This window comes from Ranitomeya variabilis, chromosome 1, assembly GCF_051348905.1.
Source record: "Ranitomeya variabilis isolate aRanVar5 chromosome 1, aRanVar5.hap1, whole genome shotgun sequence".
Lineage (NCBI taxonomy): Eukaryota > Metazoa > Chordata > Amphibia > Anura > Dendrobatidae > Ranitomeya > Ranitomeya variabilis.
The window spans coordinates 334,874,069-334,884,531 of record NC_135232.1 but is presented as its reverse complement, the minus strand read 5'-3'; the positions used below and the strand labels follow the sequence as shown (position 1 = coordinate 334,884,531).

At 42.7% G+C, this 10,463-nt stretch overlaps 1 protein-coding gene across 6 annotated transcripts in view; it reads left to right on the top strand.

Annotated features, from left to right (window-relative positions):
• The first annotated feature begins 1,355 nt into the window (after nt 1-1,355).
• The window catches only part of CARMIL3 (capping protein regulator and myosin 1 linker 3), a 130,528-nt gene continuing 121,420 nt past the window's right edge, over nt 1,356-10,463 (top strand). For 5 of the 6 annotated variants that reach the window (XR_013224181.1, XM_077299213.1, XM_077299202.1 and 2 more), the window contains exons 1-2: nt 1,359-1,839; nt 2,988-3,085. Coding sequence is in view for 5 of the 6 variants with exons in the window: in XM_077299213.1 (XP_077155328.1) it covers nt 1,800-1,839; nt 2,988-3,085 (138 nt within the window). In the remaining variant the exon portion in view is untranslated. Of the gene's footprint in view, nt 1,840-2,987; nt 3,086-10,463 lie in introns of all 6 variants that reach the window. The other variant, XM_077299197.1, reaches the window with a different exon arrangement.

Below are 10,463 nucleotides of genomic sequence, written 5' to 3'. Positions count from 1 at the left end.
GAGTGTGTAAAATTACGATGCCCCAGTCCCAGGAGAGCGCTTCCTTCCCCGTGAGACTGCACATCTCTCGCAGCTGGGGTAAGATGGCAGGTGGCTGCAGTTTGTGTCGGAGTGTGCGCAGTTAATCTGCACATGCTTCGATTTGAATTAAGTGGTGGGCTCAAACGCGCTGGAGGCCGGGTTGCTCTGCGAGGTTGTCAGCCATCGGGTGCCGGTGTTTGAGTCTCAGCAGGGAAGGAGCCGCTTCCAGCTAAAAGCGCTGTCAGCCAAGCGCTACCTTCCCTGCAGATTCTGTCTCTCACCGCATCCTGGAGCGGGTCCATGGTGCCGGCTGCCCAACAGGTCCGGGTGACTGGAGAGACTGGATGTTCTGCCGGTCACCTGGTCATCATCATCGCAGGCGGGGACAGACCCTGGAGGCGGGGTCAAGCCTCAACCAGCGTCACTGCATGGGAGACCCATAACAGCCCAGAAAGGAGGCCCAGCAGTCAGGGAACAGCGGCCAATCATGCCGCAGTGTCCCTCAGTCTCCACACCTTAATCCCATAGAAAACTTATGAAGGGAGTTGAAGTTCCGAGTTGCCAAGCGACAGCCTGAAAATCTTAATGATTTAGAGATGATCTGCAAAGAGGAGTGGACCAAAATTCCTACTGACATGTGCGCAAGGCTCATCATCAACTACAAAAAACATCTGACTGCTGTGCTTGTCGACAAGGGTTTTGCCACCAAGTATTAAGTCTTGTTTGCCAGAAGGATCAAAGGACTTATTTCTCACTGCAAAATGCAAATAAATTTATATAATTTATACAATGTGATTTTCTGGATTTTATTTTAGATATTCTATCGCTCAGTGTTAAAATTAACCTACCCTTAAAATTATAGACTGTTCATGTCTTTGTCAGTGGGAAAACTTACAAAATCAGCAAGGGATCAAATACTTATTTCCTTCACTGGATCTATTATCTATCTATTATCTACCTAATCTCACGTACGTGAGCTACTGTTGCTGTTTCCCTTTACCTATAGTTTATGAGTGTCTATTGTTCTTTTACAAGCCTATATATTTTGCCGATTCCTGTAGTGATTTTGGCCTGTGCAGTTAAATAAACCATAGCGCCGAAAATGAGAAATCTACACATCTGCACCACAAAAATGTTATAGGATTTTCTGACAGAGCCTTGTATTTAAAGCCATATTACCACACAAGTACATATTCCCCAAAGCTGCTTTCCTTCAGAAAAGCAGAAGCAGTTAAATGGCACAATGTGCCACCCCCATCTCTCGCTGCTTCCCTTCTTTTCACTGCCTCCCTATCTTACACACACTCTCCCTCTCCATCTATCTTCCTCTCACCATCACACACCAGCAGCACAGACTCTGTCTGTCTCTCTCCCTCTCAAGCTCTCACATACGCAGTTCTGCTGCTGGATCTGCTGCCTTTATCACAACATCCAGAGTGAGAGACTGAGAGAGACAGACAAGAAGGCATAGAAGCCAGCGGACCACCAAGTGATCCATACAGGCAAGCGGGGGACAGCACACCCATTCCACAGACAGCATATGCTTCATATAGGGGCATAGTGTAGAGTGGGTGTACATGGGTGCCAGCACAAAACTGTTGTGTCCATACACTGCGTGATCCTCACCGGGAGGACACAACACAGACAGTCATATATTTCCCTACAGATATAATACATCCTAATATATACAGCCGGTACACTATATAGAAAACTACACAGGTCCGCTCACAGGGGCTGCATGCAGCTGATGTTATGACAGAGCAAGAAATGCAGCAGCCATGAACCAGCTGTGTATGGAGCCCTGCAGAGCACTGCAAGGTGAGACTGGAATATCTATCTATCTATCTATCTATCTATCTATCTATCTATCTATCTATCTATCTATCTATCTACCTACCTACCTACCTATCTATCTATCTATCTATCTACAGTATCTATCTATCATTTATCAATATATTCCATATCTATCTATTATCTATCTATATATCCCATATCTATCTATTATCTATCTATCCATCACCATCGTCCATTCATGTATATTTTTCATTACCTTGTATATTGTATATTCTTTTTTTGTGTCCCTTTATGTAGCTTATCAGTCTCACAGTACATATGATTATCACTATGTTCTATGATTATCCTTGTCTTACATTTAGATGTATATAGATATATATATATTTTTTTAAATAAAAGGTCCAAACCTTAGCACTTGTTAAAGTACTCCACTAAATTTGACACTCAACGGTCGTTTGTTTTTTTATAGACTGGTACTTGTTAGTATTATCCACACCTCTTCAGAGTGCCCCCTGTCCTATCTATCTATCTATCTATCTATCTATCTATCTATCTATCTATCTATCTATCTATTATATATCATCTATCAATTATCTATTTTATATCATCTGTCTATTATCTATCTATCTATCTATCTATCTATCTATATCTATCTATCTATCTATCTATCTATCTATCTATCTATCTATCTATCTATCGATCTATCCATTATATATCATCTATCAATTATCTATTTTATATCATCTGTCTATTATCTATCTATCTATCTATTGATCTGTCTATGGAGCATTGCTATAAGGATTGTGTTGAGTGTCGGCCTCCGTATTATGTACATTAGGAATAACTAGATGGTATGTGTCTGATTTATAATGGCATTGTTAATTACGAAACATATTAACTTGTCTGCTGTGTTCACCCATTTGTGGGAATACAACTGTTGCTGGTAGCGTCCACATTAGCCATTTTCCATCTTACTGTAGCATATACACTGCACGTCTTCTGCATGTACTGCTTTTCTGTAGCATTGGAATGGTTCCCACCTAGCTATATACAAGGCTTACTATCTGTAGCCGGGCAGATATCATATTATAGCTCAGATTTACTGCTATTTTTCCCTTTTCCATTCTAAAGTATTAATATGCTCACTGGATTGTCTCACATTGTCTCCCCAGACAGCATTAGACAGCTGCTGAGCCGGGCTGGAGGAGAGTTTCGTCTCCAGAGAGTGCAACTAGAGACCAGACCAAGAAAGCTAGAAGACAGGATACTGGTGAGTAGCAAATGTGTACGAGTCCCAGCACAGATGTACTTGTCATCTCTGGCTATGGCTTCATATTCTTATACCAATGCAAGAGATTTATTACTCATCCTGAATACATGAATGCATTTCAGTGCTTTAAAATGTTATCTGTAAAACTGCTGTAGAAGTATGAAAGACAATGTCTACAAGCAGGTGTCTACTTGACCTATCTGAGTGTTTATGTACAGTGCCTTGAAAAAGTATTCATACCCCAAGAAGTTTTCCACATTTTTTTCACATTATACCCACAAACTTAAATGTATTTTATTGGGATTTTATGTGATATATGAACACAAAGTGGCAAGTATGTGTGAAGTGTAAAGGAAATAACACATGGTTTTCTAATTATTTAAAAAATATAAATCTGAACATTGTGATGTGCATTGACATTCAGTTCCCTGTAGTCTGATACCCCTGAATAAAATCTTGAGTAACCAATTGCCTTCATAAGTCACATAATTACAAAATTGAGTCCAACTGTGTGTAATTTATTCTCAGTATCACTACAGCTGTCATATCTTCTGTTTGAGAAGATTAGGGATCAAGCATCATGAAAACAAAGGAACCCAACAGACAGGTCAGGGATAAAGTTGTGGAGAAGAGGAAAGAAGTGTTAGGTTATAAAAAATAGCCCATGTTCTGAACATTTCATGGAGCACTGTTCAGTCCATCATCCAAAAATGGAACAAGTACTGCAGAACTGCAAAGCTCCCAAGGCATGGCCATCTATTTAAACTCAAGCAAGGAGAGCACTAATTAGAGAAGCAGCCAAGAGGTCCATTGTCACTCTGGATGAACTGCAGAGATCCACTGCTCATGTGGGAGAATCTGTCCACAGGACAACTATTAGTTTATTAGTATATGTTCCACAATCTTGCCATTGGGGAAAAGTGTCAAGAAGAAGGCCATTTTTGAAAGCAAGCCATAAGAAGTCCCGTTTGCAGTATACAAAAAGTAATGTAGGTGCCACAGATAGCATATGGAAGAAGGTGCTCTGGTCAGATGAGACCAAAGTAGAACTTTTTAGGCTAAATGCAAAATGCAATATGTGGTGAAAAACTAACTCTGCACATCACCCTGAAACACCATTCCCCACCGTTAAACATGGCGATGGCAGCGTCATGCTGTGGGGATGGTTTTCTCCAGCAGGAACAGGGAAGCTGGTAAGAGTTGATGGGAAGATGGATGTAGCTAACACAGGGCAATCCTGGAGGAAAACCAGTTAGAGGATGCAAAAGACTTGAGACCCGGATGTAGGTTCTACTTCCAGCAGGACAATAACCCTAAACATACTGCCAGACCTATAATGGAATGGTTCAGATCAAAGCATATTCATGTGTGTGAATGGCCAAGTCAAAGTAAAAATTCCATTTGGCATCTGTGACAAGACTTGAAAATTACTGTTCACAGACGCTTTCCATCCAATCCCACTGAGCTAGAGCTAGTCTGCAAAGAAGAATGGGCAACAATTGCAGCCTCTAAAGCTGGTAGAGACAGACCCCAAAAGACTTGCAGCAGTAATTGCAGCAAAAGGTGATCCTACAAAGTATTGAATCAGGGGGCTGAATGAAAAATGCACTTCACAATTTTCGGATTTGTATTTTTAAATAATTAAACACCGAAAAAGGATAACCATTCCCAAATGGGTTAAAATACATTTTTATTAAACAATTTAAAAAATACACAATAATAGTAATATAAATTGTCCAATAGGTATGGCACAAGAGGGAATACATAAAAACAGGAACAGAAAAAGGGGTGTGACACCTGGCAAAGCAGTATGTAGACAACACCACAATATTAATATAAATTATCTGCTTCCAAAGGGATATAATGAGTCTATATATATCATGTGTAGTATAAATAAAGTGCATGTGCTATAAATATAATGAAATAAAATAAAACAATTTTATCAAGATACCACAAAATATCCCTTTAGATAGCAGAGACAAAAATAAGACACACTGTGACATGATTCAGACCATAGGTCCTATAAATGCTGTCAAACACAGGTAATAAATGACAGAAAGTCAAATAAAGCAATGCATATTTACCTCAAAATATAGGTGTCCAGGTGCCCACCACTCCTGGACACCTATACTTTGAGGTAAATATGCATTGCTTTATTTGACTTTCATATCACATAAAAGACATTTAAGTTTATGGATATAGCTTGAAAAATGTGGAAAAGTTCAGGGGTATGAATACTTTCTCAAGGCATTGTGTATGTAACATAATGAGAACTTTGACAAATGCTGAATATTCTAGTGCAGCGAGCTTAATCATTTGCATTTCAGATTACTGTATTTTTCGGACTATAAGACGCACCGGACCATAAGATGCACCCAAAAGGAAAATAGGGAAAAAAAATAATGTGTCAAATGGGGGTCCGTCTTTCAGTCCGAATTCAGCTTACCGGGGGGGAGATAGGCACAGGTGCGGGAGTGGTCACAGGGATTGTTCAGTGGTCCAGGCTGGTGTGATGGCCTCTGGGAAATCCCATCCCAGGCTGGTGCGGCAGCGCTTTGTGCTGTGGTGGCAGTGCTCTGTGCTGGGGCTGCAGCGGTGCTCTGTGCTGGGGCTGCAGCGGTGCTCTGTGCTGTGGCGGCAGTGCTCTGTGCTGTGGCGGCGGTGCTGTGTTGTGGTGGTGGCACTCTATGTGCTGGGGCGGCGGCGCTCTGTGCTGGGGCGGCGGCGCTCTGTGCTGGGGCAGCGGCGCTCTGTGCTGCAGGTGGGCTCTGCCGGCATTTTGCCAAAGACTGGAGGCCCCTGCAGTTCCATTGCTGCGATGCGGTGGCCTCCAAGAAAATGGCCGCTACGGGCGGCGCATGCTCAGATTCAGATTTCGGCAACGAGATGTCATCCTGAGTGCTTGCAGACTTGTATCACAACACCAGACAACCCTTTTAAGGACATATATAATATGAATGCCCTAATAGGAGAGTGTCAACCAAGCCGCTACTACCCCTCAAAATGATGTTTCATGTAAGAAAGTATTTTGCATCACTTGTACATGAATAGTATTTGTCTTTTAACAGTTAGGCTTGGGCAAGCACTCATCTGTTTTCAACAGGGAGAGAGGAAAAAGCCACTGCCAGATTCCATTGGCAGCAACTTAATTCTTGTGGGAAAGTCAGGATGCCTCATATACATCATATGATTAGTTGGTTCTGCCGAAATCAGCAAGTTAGGACGCGTTTGTATAGGGTATTTACTTGCTTTAGTTTCAGCATGTTATAACATTTAATGGAAGATGAACTGCATTTTCTAATTTATTTTGATTCTAATCACATACATTTGTTGTATACTATGCAGTCTGATTCTGATCAATGACTAGGGTTAAGGTAAAAAAAATTCCTAATTGGACATTAAATGTGCTGTCCACTACTGGACAACCTTAACTTAATCACTCCAGGGCCTCATTTAAGAGTAGATTCTCACTTCTGGCAGAGGCGCCATTCCAGTGATGTCAGCGCTGCTTTTCCTTGTGGATCACTTGACATTGTTGTGTCACGGATCTGATTGGCTGCAGCCTTTACTATTAAGTTAGGAGAGATGTCTGTTTGGATTAAATATTGATTAGTTACAGCCAATGAACGATCGCTGATTGGCTGCAGCAGACCCATGATGCAACAATGTAATCCACCAGGAACAGCGGAGCCGACATCGCATTGCTTTCTGCTGACCACTCCACAGATAGCCTTTTAGTAGCCTTTCATAAGCTTTTGAATATGATAATCCTACATTTCTTCCCCCTGTCTAAGTGTTATGAGGTATTCTTTAGATGCCCCACACAGTAAATCTTAGGTGGGCACGTATAAGCAAGCTCACAATACGGCCAGAAGTAGACATGTACATGTAGAGTTGGAAGTAAACAAAGTAATGGCGTCCCACCTAATTACTAGTGAGGTCAGGACTGAATCTAGGAGCAAAAGATAGTTCACGGGGCTGTAACAGAATAATGCAGGAGGTCTGCCATTGACCAACCTTTAGGGCTGACACATAGCAAATACAAATGTTGGGCATTGAGCAAAGAAGACATTTCACTCTCTCTCCTTGTAAATTACACACAACTCAGGATCGTCTTTGATTCTTGCTCCTATGTTGGATATCTAGCTGTAATTAGGGCAGCACAGTGGCTCAGTGGTTAGCACTGCACCCTTTCAGCTCTGTGGTCCTGGGTTTGAATCCCACCAAGGACAACACCTGTAAGGAGCTGGTATGTTCTCCCCGTGTTTGTGTGGGTTTCCTCCAGGTTCTCCGGTTTCCTCCCACACTCCAAAGACACACTGATAGGGACTAGACTGTGAGCCCCAATGGGGACAGAGCCAATAATGTTTGTAAAGCGCTGAGGAATTAATGGTGCTATGTAAGTGAGTAAAATAAAGAAATAATTGGCTGCTATGGGCTCACCCTGCGGCTGCTGTGATGTCCTCCAACCTCACCACATTTCTCCAGCATGATGGTATTGTGACCAGCCACTCCTTTCTGGAAGTCATTGTGCTGCATCTGCATGAAGTTTGTTTTTGCCCCGCAAAAAAATACATTACCAAAATGAAAAATTGTGTCATTACTTTATGGAGGTCAAGTAGTTCCTGTTTAGTTTTGTCACTGAAATAAGTGCAGATCAATGTGTTCTATTCACGTGATATGACCAGTAGAATACAGTAGAGAAATCGTCTCCATTTCGATTTCCAAAATGTGAATCACAAACTAAGAAAATCAATTCAGTGTGTGCTAATGGGGGAACTGATGGAAACTCGGACGTATATCTCAAATTAGTTGGATCAATTTTTGAATCTCTATTTATGACTTTTAATCCAATGTTTCCTTGGAGCATGTTCTAATGAGTCCGTATGACTTTTCCCTGATATTACATTACCCTGCATTAAACATTTTCTTTCAAGATTGTAACTGTATCCTTTGTGGGACAGGTTTTTTCAACTCCATTAGTTTTATAAATTGATTTAAATACAGCTAATTTACAGAACTGAAAAATGCCAAGTCCTAAAATTAATGTTTCCCAATTAATACCATATTGTTTTAGGTCCAGCATTCTGTGCTGAGTTTATTGGACTAATCGGACATGCCGTATCCTTTACCGCCCTAGAAAATCGATTGTTCAGGGCTCCTATACACATTAGACTGTTGTTATACGCAGGTTTGATCGACAATATTGAAGTCATTCGACGCTTGTTTCCTGGCCTCTTTAGGGTATGTGCACACGTTCAGTAATTGGCAGCGCTTTGGACGCAGCATATGTCCCCTGCCGGCTATTGAACGCAGGTGAATCTGCATGTGTTCATTGAACCGTGCAGATTCACTGCGTCCAATACATTGTACGAGTGAAATTTATCTTGCAGAGACAAATAAAGATAAATTGACAACCTGCAGTCTGGAAAGACGCGCCACATGTCCGTCTCTGCAGGTAAGCTGTGGTCAGTGTATGCATAGTGGGCATGAGATGTCTTGAAATCCCATCCACTATGCTATAACATCTGGCCGCTACATAAGTATGCAATGTCCAACCCGCATCGTTTACTGACCATGTGCACCTACCCTTACTCCGGCTGAGGAAGAATGATTGGTACAGATAGTCCTCGATATAATGCAGGTCCCATATAGTACATATAGTAAAATGCACTCCCCATGGTCCTTCATAGAGTATAATTCAGCCCCCTCAGAATATACTGCAGCCCCCCATAGAGTATACTGCAGCCCCCCATAGAGTATACTGCAGCCCTCCTCAGAGTATAATGCAGCCCCCCTCAGAGTATAATGCAGCCCCAGGCACACAGTATAATGCAGGCCCCACCCCCACAAATACACACAGTATAGTGCAGCCCTCTTCACACACAGTGTAATGCAACCCCCCAACACACACAGTAAAATGCAGCCCCTCGCACACAGTATAATGCAGGCCCCATCCCTACACAATATAATTCAGCTCCCCCATGAACACACAGTATAGTTCAGCCCCCACACAGTATAATGCATCCCCCCACACACACAGTATAATGCAGCCCCCAGAGTATAAAGCACCAACCTCAGAGTATAATGCAGTACCCTCAGAATATAAAGCAGCCCCCTCAACATATAATGCAGCCCTACACACAGCATAATGCAGCCCCCCCACAAACACACAAAGTATAGTGCAGTCCCCCACACACAGTTTAGTGCAGCCCCCACACAGTATAATGAAGCTCCCTAAGAGTATAATGCAGCCCCACACACACAGTATAATGCAGCCCCTCAGAGTATAAAGCAGCCCACTCAGAGTATAATGCAGCCCCCCACAAACACTATAGTGCAGGCCCCCACACACAGTATAATGTAGCCCCCCACACACAGTATAATGCAGCCCCCCATACACACATTATTACATTATAGTGCAGCCCCCCACAGACACACAGAATAGTGCAGTCCCCCACACACAGTATAGTGCAGTCCCAACACACACACTATAATGCAGACACACACACATTCACACACACAAACATACATATTACACACACTATAATGCAGACACAGACACACAATACTTAACTCTTCTCCTTGTCCCCCTTCTGCTCTGACTTCTGCAGAGCGTCTCATCATCTCACCAGCCCCACTGCTGAAACACGCTGAGTCACAGGCAGGGAGGGAGTAATGGGAGAGGGAGCATCACATGACGCTCTCTCCTCCATCACTGCTTTCAACTTTATCGGCATCTATGATGCCGATAAGTTGAATGTGCGATGCAGGGAGGGGGCAGCTTACTCAGGGGCCCCAATGTGGCCACTGGCTGGGGTCTAATGGAGGAGCGGCTGCCTGGTCTGCCTGCCCCTAAAGCCGGCCCTGTTGGGGCAGTGCAGATCTGTGATGTGATCATATAGCACTTGGCCCAATGTTACACTATGGGGCAGTGCAGATGTGTGATGCATCAGATAGTACTGAGCCTAATGTTATACTATGGGGCAGTGCAAATCTGTGATGTTTATCAGATAGCACTCGGTCCAATGTTATACTATGAGGCAGTGCAGATCTGTGATGTTTATCAGATAGCACTCAGCCCAATGTTATTCTATGGGGCAGTGCAGATCTGTAATGTTTATCAGATAGCACTCAGGCCAATGTTATACTATGGGGCAGTGCAGATCTGTAATGTTTATCAGATAGCACTCAGCCCAATGTTATACTATGGGGCAATGCTGATCTGTGATGTTTTCTCAGATAGCACTGGGCCCAATATTATACTATGGGGCAGTGCTGATCTGTGATGTTTTCTCAGATAGCACTGGACCCAATATTAAACTATGAGGCAGTGCAGATCTGTGATGTTTATCAGATAGCACTCAGCCCAATGTTA